The 20,132-nt window shown below is 46.2% G+C and overlaps 1 protein-coding gene across 1 annotated transcript in view; it reads right to left on the bottom strand.

Moving 5' to 3' along the window:
- LOC142257453 (cholesterol 24-hydroxylase-like) overlaps window positions 1–20,132 on the bottom strand; it is a 105,309-nt gene that overhangs the window by 59,739 nt on the left and 25,438 nt on the right. The window contains exons 3-6 of the mRNA XM_075329571.1: window positions 16,636–16,717; window positions 10,963–11,033; window positions 10,363–10,449; window positions 557–695 (exon numbers count right to left, since the gene is read on the bottom strand). Of these exons, the coding sequence (XP_075185686.1) occupies window positions 557–695; window positions 10,363–10,449; window positions 10,963–11,033; window positions 16,636–16,717 (379 nt within the window). The remainder of the gene's footprint in view (window positions 1–556; window positions 696–10,362; window positions 10,450–10,962; window positions 11,034–16,635; window positions 16,718–20,132) is intronic.

Raw genomic sequence — 20,132 nt, 5'->3', positions numbered from 1 at the left:
GTGTGGCACACACAAACATACAATGTAAAGATTGAGTCAACTTCTCCCCTTTTTATCTGGTTTCAGGAGTGATTTTCATATTGCCCACACTTGTTACTTGCCACAGGTGAGTTTGAATGTGCCTCACATACTTGAAACAAACTTGTTTATCCACAATTTTGGAAATGTGCCAACAATTGTATCCGACCCATTTTTATCGTGCAGATGGTTGCCCTAATCTGAACGTCTATCCTTATGCTAGCAAAGTCAATGAGGATTCTGGAGTGCTATGCACACATGTCTTCTTTTTTCCCTTGCAGTTTTTGGTGCAGAAAACAGAAGCAGCTTGTCAATTGTTGAGTGCATTTTTTTTTACTGCATTTTTTAGCCCTTCCGGTCAATGATTTCACTAAAAAACGCATAGCAAAAAAACATTCCAAAAATGCATTTTTCTGCCACAAGGTGCGTTTTTTTGGTGCAGAAAATTTGCACATACCCTAAGTGACATCCACACACCTGTCACAATGATGTTATCAATCTCAACTCACAATATTTGATATTAAACACTCAGAGTTACCTTAGCAATGACGTCCAGCGTCACTTTACCAAACATTTCATGCATTTTAATTTGCTGCTTCCAATCAGCCATTTCTGATAGTTTTTCCACCATCTCTTCAGCTTTTTCGTTGAAAGTCTGCATTGATCCTATCAAATAGCTGGAAGTAAAGAGGCAAAATACATTATTCAACAGGACAGGTGCTAAAGTCTCGACATACAGTTAGGTCCAGAAATATTTGGACAGTGACACAATTTTCGCGAGTTGGGCTCTGCATGCTACCACATTGGATTTCAAATGAAATCTCTACAACAGAATTCAAGTGCAGATTGTAACGTTTAATTTGAAGGTTTGAACAAAAATATCTGATAGAAATTGTAGGAATTGTACACATTTCTTTACAAACACTCCACATTTTAGGAGGTCAAAAGTAATTGGACAAATAAACCAAACCCAAACAAAATATTTTTATTTTCAATATTTTGTTGCGAATCCTTTGGAGGCAATCACTGCCTTAAGTCTGGAACCCATGGACATCACCAAACGCTGGGTTTCCTCCTTCTTAATGCTTTACCAGGCCTTTACAGCCGCAGCCTTCAGGTCTTGCTTGTTTGTGGGTCTTTCCGTCTTAAGTCTGGATTTGAGCAAGTGAAATGCATGCTCAATTGGGTTAAGATCTGGTGATTGACTTGGCCATTGCAGAATGTTCCACTTTTTTGCACTCATGAACTCCTGGGTAGCTTTGGCTGTATGTTTGGGGTCATTGTCCATCTGTACTATGAAGCGCCGTCCGATCAACTTTGCGGCATTTGGCTGAATCTGGGCTGAAAGTATATCCCGGTACACTTCAGAATTCATCCGGCTACTCTTGTCTGCTGTTATGTCATCAATAAACACAAGTGACCCAGTGCCATTGAAAGCCATGCATGCCCATGCCATCACGTTGCCTCCACCATGTTTTACAAAGGATGTGGTGTGCCTTGGATCATGTGCCGTTCCCTTTCTTCTCCAAACTTTTTTCTTCCCATCATTCTGGCAGAGGTTGATCTTGGTCTCATCTGTCCATAGAATACTTTTCCAGAACTGAGCTGGCTTCATGAGGTGTTTTTCAGCAAATGTAACTCTGGCCTGTCTATTTTTGGAATTGATGAATGGTTTGCATCTAGATGTGAACCCTTTGTATTTATTTTCATGGAGTCTTCTCTTTACTGTTGACTTAGAGACAGATACACCTACTTCAGTGAGAGTGTTCTGGACTTCAGTTGATGTTGTGAACGGGTTCTTCTTCACCAAAGAAAGTATGCGGCGATCATCCACCACTGTTGTCATCCATGGACGCCCAGGCCTTTTCGAGTTCCCAAGCTCACCAGTCAATTCCTTTTTTCTCAGAATGTTGCTTTTGCTACTCCAAGCATGTCTGCTATCTCTCTGATGGATTTTTTCTTTTTTTTCAGCCTCAGGATGTTCTGCTTCACCTCAATTGAGAGTTCCTTAGACCACATGTTGTCTGGTCACAGCAACAGCTTCCAAATGCAAAACCACACACCTGTAACCAACTCCAGACCTTTTAACGACTTCATTGATTACAGGTTAACGAGGGAGATGCCTTCAGAGTTAATTGCAGCCCTTAGAGTCCCTTGTCCAATTACTTTTGGTCCCTTGAAAAAGAGGAGGCTATGCATTACAGAGCTATGATTCCTAAACCCTTTCTCCGATTTGGATGTGAAAACTCTCATATTGCAGCAGGGAGTGTGCACTTTCAGCCCATATTATATATATAATTGTATTTCTGAACATGTTTTTGTAAACAGCTAAAATAACAAAAGTTGTGTCACTGTCCAAATATTTCTGGACCTAACTGTACAAGTATTATTTAGGTGGGCTGGTAGGAGTCGTCTGTTATATTATAATCTTGGGCATCCTGGATTATGTGAAGACACAGTTATGATTATATCACTACTGGTTGGAAATGTAAAGGGTTTTCTGGTCTTTTTAACAGCGTAACAGTGGGAAAACATCCTTAGTGAAAAAAAAGACGGCACATTTACCGCCAGAATCTGGAAGCAATGTCATCCCGACCTTACTCTGCAGCCAAGCCGTGGCTTTGGCAGTCTGGTGACTTGTTGGTATCACATCACCTTTATGCTTTTTTTTGGAATCTAAAGATGACAGAATCCATCTCTACTGTACCACTGCTGATCCTACGATCTCCACCGGACAGGAGGAAATTATGTCCTGATCACCAGTGACCTAACTCTGCTGCCAATCAGTAGCTGGTGGTTATTACATCCTGTCTTCCAGTCTAGTAGCGACCACAAGGGTCTGGATTCTGGGAGAAAATATGTCAACCTTTTTCTTTTCTAAGGATGCTTTCCCACTGTTGAAAGAAACAGAAAACCCCTTTTAAGGTCTCCATACACTTCGGATGAATGTTGGCCAAACCCATCCATTTCGTTTGGATTGAGCAACCATTTAATGTGCTTATAACTTTCCCTGACAAATGACATCGGGGAGGAAGAATTAGGCATGTTGTAATTTAACACCCAACTGATTTCTCTGTTGGGGAAGAGCTGGGGGCTCCCCATACACATTAGACTGGTACTGAACCTGTCTGTAACGCCATCCTTGCACTGTCCTGCCCCCATTTCCCTCCTGGAATGCCAGCACTCTCATCTTCCAAGACACCCTGCAGTATGTGCTCCATCCACGGTCCATACTGCTGTCTGCCGTGGCCTGTGCACGCTGCACAGGGCTACTGCGAATGCCCGTAGGGTGCACGCGTGGACACCTCCCTTTTTTAAAAGGGCTGGTACTAGTGCCTCTCAGCATGGCTAAGAAGCATCAGGTATTTAAGGCACCTTCCCCATAAGGGAGGTGCCTAGGTAATGTGTTCCAAACATTGCTAGTTCTCAGATCCCTTAGTTCTGTTGATGCTGTCATTGTGCTGTATCACTTAAAGTTGTCTTTGTTCCAGTGCATGATGACTCCGTTGCTGCCGCAACTATCCATACCAGCTGCTGCTGCCACAACCATCCATTCCGCTGCCGCTGCTGCAAATATTCACACCACCTGATCCTACGTCACCAGCTGCTGCTGCCGCCTCTACCATCGGAGGTTGTCAGTGTCCGTACCCCTGGGGCCAGCTGTCACAGCATAAGTGTTCCTGAGTGGCACCCAGTCTCACACCTGTAACGCAACACCTTCACCATTAGAGGCTCTGGGGAAATCCAGGTGTGTTTCCGTAGTCAAACCCTTTTAGGTTTTCTGTGTGCTATGGCACAGTGAGTCCACTCCCAGCTCGCACCCGGGAGCTCTACACAGTCAATATCATCAGGTTCAGCTGCCTTTAGTCTAATGTATATGGGGACCTTAAGACTTGGTTTTAGGTCATACCAACCCCCTCAAAACAAAATACTGCCTCAACTGTACTTATGTTACGGTTGCTGCGAGCACTGGAGACTATGTCCAGATTTCTTGCTACTGCACATGTGCGAGCGCTGGAGACTAAGTCCAGATTTCTTGCTACTGCACATGTGCGAGCGCTGGAGACTAAGTCCAGATTTCTTGCTACTGCACATGTGCGAGCGCTGGAGACTAAGTCCAGATTTCTTGCTACTGCACATGTGCGAGCGCCGGAGACTAAGTCCAATCTTGGAGCCATTGCACATGTGCGGGTGACATCATCGCTGACACGAGGTCACATGTCTCTGACACCTTCTATGCCGATTGGTCGCTGGTCATGTGCTTGTGACGTCTTGCTCGGTGATAGGCCAGCATGATGTCACTCCTGTCGTTCTGGCAGCGGATTGGCTCTGGTGTCCTCCATCTTGGATGAGGCACAGAGTCTATATAAGACCCTGACACACGCCGCATGGTGCTCAGTCCTCTTGGTTCATGCATATGAGTAGACGCTCTGTGCGCGTTCCTCTAGGCATTCCTCTGTCTATGCTAGGTGAGCGCTACCGGCAGGGTAGCGTTCTTATACCTTACAGCTTCGGCTGCTGTCCGTATCCTTTTCTCTTAGGGGAGCGGACATAGGCAGGTGCCTGAGGCACATGGTCTGGCTGGGCCTTGTGATTCTACTCGTAGGTGGACGTTGCCGCTAGGGTAACGTTCCTTATACTGCGTCTGGCAGTTGTTCGTATCCTCGCACACTAGGGGAGCGAACAGAGGTAGGAGCTTTGTGCGGCTTACGCTGCTGTTCGTCTCTTTTGCACCACTAGAAGAGCGGACCTAGGCAGGTGCCATATCTAGTGGTTCGTGTCCTCGCACACTAGTGGAGCGAACGTAGGTAGGAGCTTTGTGCGGCTTACGCTGCTGTTCGTCTCTTTTGCACCACTAGAAGAGCGGACCTAGGTAGGTGCCATTTCGCACACATTGCCTTTGTCTCTGTGATTATTAACAGAGATCATTCCACACACCCTCCAAGTAAGGGAGGAATTGCTTTACTTACTTATTATATCCTTCTGTGAGTTAACAGAGGTATTGCACTCTGCCATAGTCTGCAGCAAAGTCTTTGCACGGTGGACCCTGACTGTCTGATACTCCTTTCAGTTATTATCAGACAGCCCCCCGTAACATTAGGACTGAGCCAAGGGTCTGGTAGTTATGGCAGAATATCAGCAGTTACACCGTTACATACAAGTACTTGAGTCACGGCTCAAGAGTATAGAGGATAAACCTCAGACCATGGTGACATCTGCACATGATCCTCGACTTGCTCTGCCAAACAGATATTCTGGCGATGCCAGATCATGTCGTGGTTTCATTAGTCAGTGTCAGATACACCTAGAGGTCAACTCTTCTCGCTTCTCTACGGAGAGGTCCAGAGTAGGCTTTATCATCTCCTTACTTCAGGACAAAGCCTTAGAATGGGCGACTCCCCTATGGGAGCGCTCTGATGTGGTTACTCTGAGACATCAAGACTTTCTTGATGCTCTTAAGGCGGTATTCATGGGTCCGCAGGTTACCCATGATGCGGCCCTGAGACTGTTAGATCTATCTCAGGGTTCGTTATCCACTAGTTCTTATGCCATTGCTTTTAGAACTCTGGTGGCAGAACTAGATTGGCCAGAGAAGGTGTTGATTCCTATCTTCTGGAGAGGGTTGGCAGGCTATGTCAAGGATGCCCTTGCTACTCGTGAGGTCCCTGCTTCTCTGGAGGACTTGATCACAGTAGCAACGAGGATCGATGTACGCCATAAGGAACGTAGACTCGAGGTCTCTTCCTCACGCCCTAAGCATCGGGCTATTCCAGTTGTTGAGGGTCCACTACCATCTTCCTCAGCATCTGAAACATCTCCCACTCCTATGGAGTTAGGTCATACGTCCTCCAGACTACGCAAGTCTGGTCCTCCTATATGTTACGTATGTCGTCAGGCTGGGCACTATGCCAACAAGTGTCTTAGTCGTCAGGGAAACTCCCTGGCCTAGTAACCATTAGAGGGGGGTTACTAGAGACGTCTTCTGCACCCTCTAAGTGTTGTATCCCAGGTCAGCTCTCGTTATCTGAGAATACATGGCCTATTATGGCTTTTGTGGATTCCGGAGCTGACGGGATTTTTGTGTCCTCAGGATTTGTAAAGGGACACAATATTCCCTCTATCATGTTAGAGGCGCCTATTCCTGTCCGTGTTGTTAATGGAACTATGTTGTCTGACTCCATTACATTGAGGACAGTTCCCTTGCGCCTTTCCCTGTCTCAGGGTCACATAGAGGAGATTTCTTTTCTTGTTTTGCCTGAGGGTATAGACGACGTCCTTCTGGGTCTTCCATGGCTTCGGACTCATGCTCCTCACATTGACTGGGAGTCTGACAGCATTATTAGTTGGGGTTCGAAATGTCAGTCCCGATGTCTTCCCTTACCACCTAAGGTCGTTGCGGTTGCATCAACTGATCTCTCTCCCATACCTACACCCTATTTGGATTTCGCTGACGTGTTCTCCAAACAGGGTGCTGAGGTTCTTCCACCCCATAGGCCGTATGACTGTGCCATAGACCTTATCCCAGGTTCGGTTCCACCTAAAGGCAGGGTTTACCCCCTGTCGATACCTGAGTCGGAGGCCATGTCGACCTATATAAGAGAGAGTTTAGAGAAGGGGTTCATTCGTAAGTCTGTCTCTCCCGCGGGAGCTGGGTTTTTCTTTGTTCGGAAGAAAGAGGGTGATTTGCGTCCCTGCATAGATTACAGGGGTCTCAACGCAATCACAATAAAGAACAAATACCCATTACCTTTAATTTCGGAGCTCTTTGACAGACTGAGAGGAGCTCAAGTTTTTACGAAGTTGGATCTGCGGGGTGCGTATAACTTGGTACGAATTCGAAAGGGTGACGAATGGAAGACCGCTTTTAACACCCGAGACGGTCACTATGAATACCTCGTCATGCCTTTTGGGTTATGTAATGCACCCGCAGTATTTCAGGACTTCGTAAACGATGTGTTCAGGGATTTACTGTTATCCTCAGTAGTGGTGTATCTGGACGACATCCTGATTTTTTCTCCTGATCTGGAGACTCATCGTCAGGATGTCGTTCGTGTCCTTTCCCGTTTAAGGGAGCACTCATTGTTTGCTAAACTCGAGAAATGTGTATTCGAGCAGTCCTCATTGCCTTTTTTGGGTTACATTATCTCACAAGAGGGTCTGGCTATGGATCCTGCGAAGCTCTCTGCTGTCCTGCAATGGTCCGAACCTCATTCCTTGAAGGCGGTGCAACGCTTCTTAGGATTCATAAATTATTACAGGCAGTTCATACCCCATTTTTCTACTTTGGTGGCCCCTTTGGTGGCCTTGACTAAGAAAGGTGCTAATCCCAAAGCCTGGTCTACTGAGACATCTCAGGCTTTTGAGGCAGTAAAAAGACACTTTTCAACTGCTCCCGTTCTTCAAAGACCCGATGAGAATAAGCCCTTCCTCTTAGAGGTTGATGCCTCTTCAGTGGGTGCTGGTGCGGTCTTGTATCAAAAGAACGGTGCAGGTAGAAAAAGGCCGTGTTTCTTCTTTGCTAAAACCTTTTCACCGGCAGAGAGAAACTATACCATTGGGGATAGGGAACTGCTCGCCTTGAGATTAGCCTTGGAGGAGTGGCGTCACTTGCTGGAAGGAGCGAAACATCCTTTCCAGGTCTATACAGACCATAAGAATCTGACGTACTTACAAACCGCTCAGCGTCTGAATCCTCGCCAAGCCCGCTGGTCCTTGTTTTTCTCCCGCTTTCACTTCTCCATCAACTATCTGTCTGGGAGTAAGAATAACAAGGCAGACGCCCTGTCTCGCTCTATGCTTTCTACCCAGGAAGAGATTGACGAACCTCGTCTTATCCTTCCCTCCAGGGTTTTTCATACGCTCTCCCCTGTGACGTTAGACCAAATCCCACCGGGCAAGACCTTTGTTCCGCCTGATCGACAGAATGATATACTGTCATGGGCCCACACCTCAAAGGTGGGTGGGCATTTTGGTATTAGGCGGACACGAGAGTTACTGGAGAGGTGGTATTGGTGGCCACACTTAGCCAGCCACGTCAAGAGATATGTCGGTTCCTGCTACTCGTGTGCTCGCAACCGTCCATTACGGCAGAGACCGGCTGGGCTCTTGCATCCTTTACCAGTGCCAGATAGACCATGGGAGGTGGTAGGCATGGACTTTGTGGGTGATCTTCCATGTTCACAGGGACATAGATTTGTGTGGGTCATTACGGACCATTTCTCCCGGATGGTTCATCTCGTACCGTTATCGAGAATCCCATCTTCCAGGGTACTAGCCAAACTATTCCTCAAGCATGTCTTTAGGCTTCACGGGATGCCAGATCGTATCATTTGTGATAGAGGCCCGCAATTTACTTCCCGTTTCTGGCGAGATCTTTGTAGCCTTCTGCAAATTGAGTTGAATCTCTCTTCGGCATACCATCCGGAGACTAATGGTTTGGTTGAACGTACCAATCAATCTATGATTATATACCTTCGACACTTTGTTGCTGAGAACCACGATAACTGGTCCTCCCTCTTACCCTGGGCAGAATTTGCCCTTAACAATTCGCTGGCTGAGGCCACTGGGCAGACACCGTTCGTACTCAATAATGGGCAACACCCTAGGGTACCAGTACCGTTTCCCGCTGCTGCACCTCCTCCTCTTGTGGCTGACTGGGCAACTAATGCCAGAGAGGTTTGGGATCGGACTCAAGAGTCGATCCAAGCAGCTAAGGACCGTATGAAGACGGTGTCCGATCGGTTTCGTCGCCCGGCTCCTGTCTTTTCTCCAGGGGACTTTGTGTGGCTCTCTGCAAAACACGTGAGACTTAGAGTGAGCTCTGTCAAATTTGCTCCTCGCTTCCTGGGTCCTTATGAGGTTCTTCGACAGGTAAATCCTGTAGTCTATCAATTGAAGTTACCTGTCCATCTTAGGATTCATGACAAATTCCATGTCTCACTGCTAAAGCCGGCTATTTTACCTCACGCTCGTGAAGTGCACTCTCCTGCCTCTGATTCCTCTCGCTCTAGCTATGAGGTACGAGCCATAGTTGGTTCTAAGATGGTTAGAGGGCGCAGGTTCTTCTTGATAGATTGGGAGGGCTATGGTCCGGAACATCGCTCTTGGGAGCCTGAGGAGGCTGTCCATGCTCCCGACTTAGTTGCCGATTACCTGCGTCGCCGGGAGGGGGGCCCTTGAGGGGGAGGTACTGTTACGGTTGCTGCGAGCACTGGAGACTATGTCCAGATTTCTTGCTACTGCACATGTGCGAGCGCTGGAGACTAAGTCCAGATTTCTTGCTACTGCACATGTGCGAGCGCTGGAGACTAAGTCCAGATTTCTTGCTACTGCACATGTGCGAGCGCTGGAGACTAAGTCCAGATTTCTTGCTACTGCACATGTGCGAGCGCCGGAGACTAAGTCCAATCTTGGAGCCATTGCACATGTGCGGGTGACATCATCGCTGACACGAGGTCACATGTCTCTGACACCTTCTATGCCGATTGGTCGCTGGTCATGTGCTTGTGACGTCTTGCTCGGTGATAGGCCAGCATGATGTCACTCCTGTCGTTCTGGCAGCGGATTGGCTCTGGTGTCCTCCATCTTGGATGAGGCACAGAGTCTATATAAGACCCTGACACACGCCGCATGGTGCTCAGTCCTCTTGGTTCATGCATATGAGTAGACGCTCTGTGCGCGTTCCTCTAGGCATTCCTCTGTCTATGCTAGGTGAGCGCTACCGGCAGGGTAGCGTTCTTATACCTTACAGCTTCGGCTGCTGTCCGTATCCTTTTCTCTTAGGGGAGCGGACATAGGCAGGTGCCTGAGGCACATGGTCTGGCTGGGCCTTGTGATTCTACTCGTAGGTGGACGTTGCCGCTAGGGTAACGTTCCTTATACTGCGTCTGGCAGTTGTTCGTATCCTCGCACACTAGGGGAGCGAACAGAGGTAGGAGCTTTGTGCGGCTTACGCTGCTGTTCGTCTCTTTTGCACCACTAGAAGAGCGGACCTAGGCAGGTGCCATATCTAGTGGTTCGTGTCCTCGCACACTAGTGGAGCGAACGTAGGTAGGAGCTTTGTGCGGCTTACGCTGCTGTTCGTCTCTTTTGCACCACTAGAAGAGCGGACCTAGGTAGGTGCCATTTCGCACACATTGCCTTTGTCTCTGTGATTATTAACAGAGATCATTCCACACACCCTCCAAGTAAGGGAGGAATTGCTTTACTTACTTATTATATCCTTCTGTGAGTTAACAGAGGTATTGCACTCTGCCATAGTCTGCAGCAAAGTCTTTGCATGGTGGACCCTGACTGTCTGATACTCCTTTCAGTTATTATCAGACAGCCCCCCGTAACACTTACCTTTTGCTGAATGCTGGATCCATAAGTCTCCTCTGTTTGTGCCAGTGGCTATAATCCGTGTCTGTCAGTAAACCTCTTCCCAGAAATCTAAAAGTTTTCAATGCCAGAGTAGAGTAAGTAAAAAAATGTGAAAAATAAAATTGAGATTGGATGTCAACCATGACATAACAAGAAATTGGACTTTAGCCTTCAGGATATTAAGGAATGAACAGTACTGAATCAAGAAGGGCTCTTGACCACAGGATTATAGTGGACTTGACTATTCTAATAAGGCCCAAATCTTCCACAAGGGGTCACCAGGGACAGAAATGGCCAATGCACTACTAAGAACTTTTCATAAAATGGGCAACAATGGATCACCATAGACTGCACAGTGAGAATTTATATAACAGTTCAGTGACCAGAGATCTAGTTGAGCCTCCTCGGTCCACTCTTCACTGAGACCACCTGATGGGCTGTTTAGGGTTCTTACAGCACTTCTTATGTGACAGTGGGGTCTTTTCGAGCCAAGGTCTAAGGACAACATTATGACCTCCATTTGACAAACTTTAGCAATCAAAATTCTAAATGTTTCTATAGTTATGAAATACCAATTGTTACCTCGATCCGAACATGAAATGCAGACGCTCATAAAAATCATCTTTGGTATATTTTGGTGACAATAAGAATTCCTATAAAAAATATACATCGAGCATGAGGATACAATGGAAAAGACAACTAATAAGTACCATCAGAGCTTCACAAGAGAGGAAAGAAAAGGTTTTAATTTACAAAATTGGGTTCGAAAAGTTGCCGTTTTCAGGACACTAGGTTGCCTTTAGTTATTAATGGTGGCAATCGTCATCTCGTTTCACGCACTTACACAGGCCATATCTAAAGCTAGGTTTGGTTAAAAAAATGTATAAAACATAAACCTGGCCATAGACTTTTAAAGGCTGTCGCCCAAATAGGAGGCAGAACATTAGAAGGTCAGCTGATCTGAGTCTAAAGTTGAGACACATAGTTGATAAAAGTCACCAACACACTGTTGACTTGATACAGTTAGGTCCAGAAATATTTGGACAGTGACACAATTTTCGCGAGTTGGGCTCTGCATGCCACCACATTGGATTTGAAATGAAATCTCTACAACAGAATTCAAGTGCAGATTGTAACGTTTAATTTGAAGGTTTGAACAAAAATATCTGATAGAAATTGGAGGAATTGTACACATTTCTTTACAAACACTCCACATTTTAGGAGGTCAAAAGTAATTGGACAAATAAACCAAACCCAAACAAAATATTTTTATTTTCAATATTTTGTTGCGAATCCTTTGGAGGCAATCACTGCCTTAAGTCTGGAACCCATGGACATCACCAAACGCTGGGTTTCCTCCTTCTTAATGCTTTACCAGGCCTTTACAGCCGCAGCCTTCAGGTCTTACTTGTTTGTGGGTCTTTCCGTCTTAAGTCTGGATTTGAGCAAGTGAAATGCATGCTCAATTGGGTTAAGATCTGGTGATTGACTTGGCCATTGCAGAATGTTCCACTTTTTTGCACTCATGAACTCCTGGGTAGCTTTGGCTGTATGTTTGGGGTCATTGTCCATCTGTACTATGAAGCGCCATCCGATCAACTTTGCGGCATTTGGCTGAATCTGGGTTGAAAGTATATCCCGGTACACTTCAGAATTCATCCGGCTACTTTTGTCTGCTGTTATGTCATCAATAAACACAAGTGACCCAGTGCCATTGAAAGCCATGCATGCCCATGCCATCACGTTGCCTCCACCATGTTTTACAGAGGATGTGGTGTGCCTTGGATCATGTGCCGTTCCCTTTCTTCTCCAAACTTTTTTCTTCCCATCATTCTGGCAGAGGTTGATCTTTGTCTCATCTGTCCATAGAATACTTTTCCAGAACTGAGCTGGCTTCATGAGGTGTTTTTCAGCAAATTTAACTCTGGCCTGTCTATTTTTGGAATTGATGAATGGTTTGCATCTAGATGTGAACCCTTTGTATTTACTTTCATGGAGTCTTCTCTTTACTGTTGACTTAGAGACAGATACACCTACTTCACTGAGAGTGTTCTGGACTTCAGTTGATGTTGTGAATGGGTTCTTCTTCACCAAAGAAAGTATGCGGCGATCATCCACCACTGTTGTCACCCGTGGACGCCCAGGCCTTTTTGAGTTCCCAAGCTCACCAGTCAATTCCTTTTTTCTCAGAATGTACCCGACTGTTGATTTTGCTACTCCAAGCATGTCTGCTATCTCTCTGATGGATTTTTTCTTTTTTTCAGCCTCAGGATGTTCTGCTTCACCTCAATTGAGAGTTCCTTAGACCGCATGTTGTCTGGTCACAGCAACAGCTTCCAAATGCAAAACCACACACCTGTAATCAACCCCAGACCTTTTAACTACTTCATTGATTACAGGTTAACGAGGGAGATGCCTTCAGAGTTAATTGCAGCCCTTAGAGTCCCTTGTCCAATTACTTTTGGTCCCTTGAAAAAGAGGAGGCTATGCATTACAGAGCTATGATTCCTAAACCCTTTCTCCGATTTGGATGTGAAAACTCTCATATTGCAGCTGGGAGTGTGCACTTTCAGCCCATATTATATATAATTGTATTTCTGAACATGTTTTTGTAAACAGCTAAAATAACAAAACTTGTGTCACTGTCCAAATATTTCTGGACCTAACTGTAAATGCAGATCTACAAAAACCTCTGTGGTCACTGACATTATCACAAAAACTGTGCCCTTAACGTAAGCTTCATGGCCGATCATCAGCATGCAGCCTTACATCACCAAACACAATGCTGAGTGTCGGATGGAGTGGTGTAAAACCACCCTTGACTTTTGGTTAATGCCATGAGAACATTACCCCCGACTGCATTGTGCCCACTGTACAGTTTAGTGGAGGAGGATAATGCTCCTGGCTGTTATCAGATGTCGGCCTCTTAGTTTCAGTGAAAGAAAATCCTAACACTTCAGCACAAGACATTTTATATAATTGTAGCTTTCCTGTCACACAGTGTTTTGCTCTAAATTTGCACTGTCATGGCGGCTTCAGACCCTGTTAAGACAACAGACTCTAACACTCCTCACTATACTTTCTCTGGTGAGTGGCACAAGCAGGCTCAGGCATCAACCAGCTATGTGCTCATTAGTGATCGGAATAGCAATAGTTAATTTCTGCTAGCCTGCTGGTTACCTTTTGGATCACATGTTACGTGAGACCTATCACAGGTACTGCCCACCTTTTTAAGATGGTGGAATTGGTCTTCCTGTGTCGACTATAGCTTTTTGCTAAACAGGTCCGCGTGTAGTTGTTTTCCAGTTTGGTGATTTACTGTGTGTTGCTTGGTGTGCTGTGGATTACCTCCTGTCGTCTAGTTATCCCTCTCTGCTTTAGTTTTCCTCCTTATAACTTGTCTGATAACTGTGTCCGTGCTCTGTGACAGAAGGTGGTTTCCCCTGTTTGTTTATCACTGTTGGTGTTAAGATGTTCCTGTCCTGGCTCTCCCTGGGATAGGGAGGGAGGGGGTACAATATCAAGGCTCGTCAGGAGCAGGGGTAGGAAGACAGCGCAGATATTGCCACCATCAGACACATCTCTGCTATCAGGGACAGCTAGGGCCCCTGTTCCCTGTTATCCCCTGCCACCCTGTGACATTTCCCCTTTGTAAGAACAGTTTGGGTAAAGCCCTTTTTTGTTCCCCATGACTGTGCTCATGGCACAAGGTCCATAAAGATATGGAGGGGGAGTTTGAGGGGGAAGAACTTGATTTCAACCTCATCCAGCACCGTTGGGATGCACTAAAACCTCACAAATTCTCCTTTGGATGAAGGGGCAAAAATTCCCACAGACAACTCCAAAATCTTGTAAAAGGTCTTCAAAAAAGTGAAAGATGTTATATCTGCAGGGGGTCTGACTCTATATTAATGTGTAGGGATCCAAACAAGGAGCCTCATGGTCATAGCTTAGAGTCTCATTGTGGGCAGCACCAGACGGGGTATAGATTAACCCTCCAGTGTGGCCCTGAGACAGCACACTCCAGGAACAATTCAAAAAACAAGAGCACTAGGAGTTTTAGTGCAAAAGTAGAAATTTATTATAAATATCGTTAAATACCAACAATTTGTATAGAGGACATATAGCGAGCAAAATAGAGGGATTAAGTACCCAGATCCCAAGAACCACACTGAGAAAGTCTTATATAAGGTCAAGGTATCAGAGCTGAAGCAGGCCAGCCTGTAGGCAATCTGAATGAGTGTAAAATGCTGAATCATAAAGATTCCATTGGTCAGTAAATATAACAGATCCTATACAAAGAGCCTGATTCAAAAAGAAGCACCCATGCTGATGCATACACTGTTACTAGATAAGGAAATATATATACAGTATTCGTAAAGTCACCAGAGCCTGAGTGCTTACCTAAGTGCAGTGGTGGTTAGAGGGATCCAGGCCAAGCCAGAGGGGACCTCCGACGGCCGTTTCGCGGTAAACACCGCTTCTTCCGGGAGGAGTAAGTGCAGTGAGGAGGGGAGCGCGCCATCCTTTTGAATATCCGCCACCGGGTCACGCGATGTAAATCACGTGACCGGATGCCAAGGGAGTCAGGTACGCCAGCGCAGCCGCACAGCGCGTTCCCGGACAGCGCATGAATGCGCATGCGCGGGACACGCTGAAGAGAGCGCGGCGCCACCGCTCCCAGGCAACAGGGAGGACGCGGACGATGCGAAGCGCCAGGCTGAACCAGGAGGCACCCGTAGGTACCATATGGTCCAATAGGCGCCACACAAAGGCCGCGCCCCCCCTGGTGGCGAACTAAGAAAGGCAAAGATGGGACACATCTCTATTCACTCCTTTCTTCACAATAGAAAGTCTTGACTGTTCCCTACAAAATGATATAAGTGACTACACTAATCCCCTCCCTCCCCCCCCCCCCTTTTTTATTGGTACTAATTCATGTCGTGTAATAACTTGGTGGTTACTCCCCATTTTTGTATTTTGTATTATGTACATTCTTGATCTGATTATAAGAACTATTATAGTGGTTTATTACACTTTGTATTTAATCTAAATGATATAAGTGTTTTTTTACATTTTTACACTCTTACACTGCCTTCCTTTTGTAATGGGTGAGGCAAATGATGGGACACTTCCACTGATCCCAGCTATGATTCCCATGGGTGTCATTTTTCCATTTTGAGTGACTGTCACGCTTACTGGTGGTGACGCGTCCCCCTCTGAGCTTGTTGACAAACGAACTTGATGATGTTTGCCCCCTGTGGGAATCTATGTGGATCATATGCCCCTTTATATTAGATAAATGGGGAAAGAGAAACTTTGAAAAATCTTTATTGAGATGTGTCCCATCTTTGCCTTTCTTAGTTCGCCACCAGGGGGGGCGCGGCCTTTGTGTGGCGCCTATTGGACCATATGGTACCTACGGGTGCCTCCTGGTTCAGCCTGGCGCTTCGCATCGTCCGCGTCCTCCCTGTTGCCTGGGAGCGGTGGCGCCGCGCTCTCTTCAGCGTGTCCCGCGCATGCGCATTCATGCGCTGTCCGGGAAAGCGCTGTGTGGCTGCGCTGGCGTCCCTGACTCCCTTGGTAACCGGTCACGTGATTTACATCGCGTGACCCGGTGGCGGATATTCAAAAGGATGGCGCGCTCCCCTCCTCACTGCACTTACTCCTCCCGGAAGAAGCGGTGTTTACCGCGAAACGGCCGTCGGAGGTCCCCTCTGGCTTGGCCTGGATCCCTCTAACCACCACTGCACTTAGGTAAGCACTCAGGCTCTGGTGACTTTACGAATACTGTATATATATTTCCTTATCTAGTAACAGTGTATGCATCAGCATGGGTGCTTCTTTTTGAATCAGGCTCTTTGTATAGGATCTGTTATATTTACTGACCAATGGAATCTTTATGATTCAGCATTTTACACTCATTCAGATTGCCTACAGGCTGGCCTGCTTCAGCTCTGATACCTTGACCTTATATAAGACTTTCTCAGTGTGGTTCTTGGGATCCGGGTACTTAATCCCTCTATTTTGCTCGCTATATGTCCTCTATACAAATTGTTGGTATTTAACGATATTTATAATAAATTTCTACTTTTGCACTAAAACTCCTAGTGCTCTTGTTTTTTGAATTTTTTAATGTGTAGGGATGAAGAATGGGAGATCAGAAAAATTCCTGAAGGTGGGATGTAGAGGGGGCACAAAAATTGGGTCCATACAGTGTATAACATTATTGCATAGGTAAAAATGGTCACTTACCTTAACACCTTCAGGGCTTATAACCCAGACCATCACCTTGTGCATCACATTAAGGCGTATTATTGGACCATACTTCTCAATCCTAAAAAAATAAGTTTAAAAAAAGCTTGTATATTTATGTAGATGTACAGTTGAAAACAGAAGTTTACGTACACTATCAAAAAAGATACATACACGTTTTTCTCACTATCTGACATTAAATCAGAATAAACCTTTCCTGTTTTAGGTCAATTAGGAAACAAAATTATTTCTATTTACCAAATACCAGAATAATGAGAGAGAGAGAGAATGTTGTAAGACATTTTTATTACTTTCTGCAAAGTCAAAACTTTACATACACTAAGAGTACTATGCCTTTATACAATATGATAATGTCATGTCTTTGGAAGCTTCTGATAGGTTTAATGCTAGCATCTGAGTTAATTAGAGACACACCTGTGGATGTATTTTAATGCACACCTGAAACACACACTGCGTATTTCTGTAGCATCATGGGAAAGTCAAAATAAATCAGTCAAGATCTCAGGAAGAGAATTGTGGACTTGCCCAAGTCTGCTCATCCTTGGGTGCACTTTCCAGGTACCTGAAGGTAACTCGTTCATCTGTACAAACAGTTATATACAAGTACAAACATGATGGAAATGTCCAGCCATCATACCACTCAGGAAGGAGACGGGTTCTGTGTACCAGAAATGAACATGCTTTGGTCAGACATGTGCATATCATCCCAAGAACAAAAACAAAAGACCTTGTGAAGATGCTGGCGGAAGCTGGTAAGATTGTGTCATTATCCACAGTGAAACGAGTACTGTATCAATATGGGCTGAAAGGCCACTCTGCCAGGAAGAAGCCATTACTCCAAAAGAAACATAAAAAAGCCAGATTAATCTTTGCAAATGCACACAGGAACAAAGACCTTAGTTTTTGGAGACATGTTCTGTGGTCTGACGAAACTAAAATTGAACTGTTTAGCCATAATGACCATTGTTACATTTGGAGTCAAAAGGGAGAAGCTTTGAAACCTAAGAACACCATCCCAACTGTGAAAAAAGGGGGTGGCAGCATCATGTTGTGGGGTTGTTTTGCTGCAGGAGGGACTGGTGCACTTCACCAAATAGATGGTATCATGAGGAAAGAAGATTATGTGGCCAAACTGAAGCAACATCTCAAGACATCAGCCAGGAACTTAAAGCTTTGGCGGAAATGGGTCTTCCAAATGGACAATGACCTAAAGCATACTGCCAAACTGGTTACAAAGTGGCTTAAGGATAACAAAGTGAGTGTTTTGGAGCGGCCATGACAAAGCCCTGATCTCAATCCTATTGAAAATTTATGGGCAAAGCTGAAAAGGCCGCTGCAAGCAAGGAGATCAAACAAACATAGCTCAGTTACACCAGTTGTGTCAGGAGGAATGGACACAAACACCTACCAACTATGGTGAGAAGCTTGTGGAAGGAGATCCAAAATGTTTCACCCAAGTCACACAGTGTAAGGGCAATGGTACCAAATACTAATGACATAGAGGGAAACTTTTGAGTTCGCAGAAAGTAATAAAAATGCCTTAAACCATTCTCTATCTCTCATTTTTCTGGCATTTGGCAAATATAAATAATTTTGGTTCCTAAATGACCTAAGACAAGAAAGGTTTATTCTGATTTCATGTCAGATAGTGAGAAAAACTTGCAGATGTATCTTTATAGAGAACGGAGGGAAAAACTTTCAGATGTGTCTGTATAGAGAGCGGAGGGAAAAACCTGCAGATGTGTCTGTATAGAGAGCGGAGGGAAAAACCTGCAGATGTGTCTTTATAGAGAGCAAAGGGAAATGTCTGGTTTAAACTGTATATAAATCTAACAATAAAATGTAAAAATGCATCATGTGTGGATTTGGGACCATAAACATTACAATGTTCTTATAGGAATTTTACAGGGCATCAAAACTGATGGCCAGTCCTTCAAATGACTCTGTTAGTAACATCGCGACCCTCATGACCCCAAAACTGCATATATGGACATTCAAGACTTTGAAAGCTAATTCCATCAACACTTTCATATGTTCTTATCTGTTGTTGGATTCTTCAGAAATTAATGTGTGGCGCCCTGGCCTAGCCAGGTCGTCACAGATAACACACAAACACCCCATCCCCACTAGACAGGGACACCAGCCAAACACAAAACCCTTGTTGCCTCCCTCCAGGGTCTGATGTCCACACCAGGTGGGGCGGAGCCAAGCGGTTGGCTCCACCCACCGAGGAGTTCACAGGCCTGGAGGCGGGAAAAGAGACAGTTCAGTTGAGGAGGTTGAAGCGTGAGGAGTAAACACTGGGGTGTCTGGGTTTGTGGCCTAGGCACCAACAGCAAGGTTGGCAGATGGTGGTGGCCGTCTGCAGGAGTGGTGAAGCAACGCGGAACCGTAGGACCGGGGTCGGGCGTTGGCCCGCCGGTACCTACCGGGGAGCGAAGTGAAGCCAGCACACACAGGCAGGGCCATCGGACCCCGACCAGGCTTGGAGTCGCCGTAAACAGTCAAATCCGAGTGTGACAGGAACCACAGGGGTTTCCTAACAGCCAAAGACCCGATTGAAGGCAACCGTCTGCACCGTGAGGGTATACAGCTACCGCCTAAGGCTAGAGACCCAAGGGCCAGCGCCTGCGGGCAAACGGGCTCCTCCAGCACCCATACACCGGGGAGCGGACTACCGTTGGGGATCCATAGTAGTCAACAAAGTACATCAAGGTGCAGGAAAAGACAGCCGCCATCACCTGTCTGGGGAGGGACACTGCAGCCGGCTGCAGGACCCGTCCATCCAGCCGTTTGGTTTACCGAGGACTTTGTGCATCTCTTGCTGAGTGAGCACACCCGTGCCATCCAGCACCGCGCCGCGCGGTCCCTGCAACCCTGCACCTCACCAATCCTGCCTCCACGTCACATCATCGGGCCCCGGGACCACCGACCCCTACCCACGGAGGGGGAAAACAACATCCCAGCTGCTCCTTACCATCGCTCCCGGGATCCCTGTCCCCAGCAGCGGTGGTGCCTATCTTCACCACAAACCGTGGGTGGCGCCACGGACTAAATCCCCAAATAAACCACCCCCTTTCACTCACGGGCGAGGAGCGCTGCTCGAGTCCCCGGATCCGGCCCACCGCTCGATCCACCGAGCAGCAGCAGCCGCAGCAGCGCCGGACCCGAGCGTTAGCGAGACCGCAGGAGCGGCAGCGTCATCCCCGCCCGCGACAATTTCATATGCAAATTTGGTGTTAAGGGCTCTGGGCGTAACAGAGCACTTAAGTAGTCAATGCCTCCTGAGGGTGTATCACCCACCCAGCCTCAGCCTCTTAGAACTACAGCTACATCCACCAGTTGGGATTGCAAAGAGTGAGAACCTTTCCCAATTTGCAGTCCCTTTAAAGTTTTCTTACATATAACATTAATTAAACTTACATGAACGTTATGATTTCAAGATGATTTCAAGACCTTGTATGTATTTTGGAAGC

This window comes from Anomaloglossus baeobatrachus, chromosome 12 (assembly GCF_048569485.1).
Source record: "Anomaloglossus baeobatrachus isolate aAnoBae1 chromosome 12, aAnoBae1.hap1, whole genome shotgun sequence".
Lineage (NCBI taxonomy): Eukaryota > Metazoa > Chordata > Amphibia > Anura > Aromobatidae > Anomaloglossus > Anomaloglossus baeobatrachus.
This window is presented reverse-complemented; position numbering and strand designations above follow the sequence as displayed.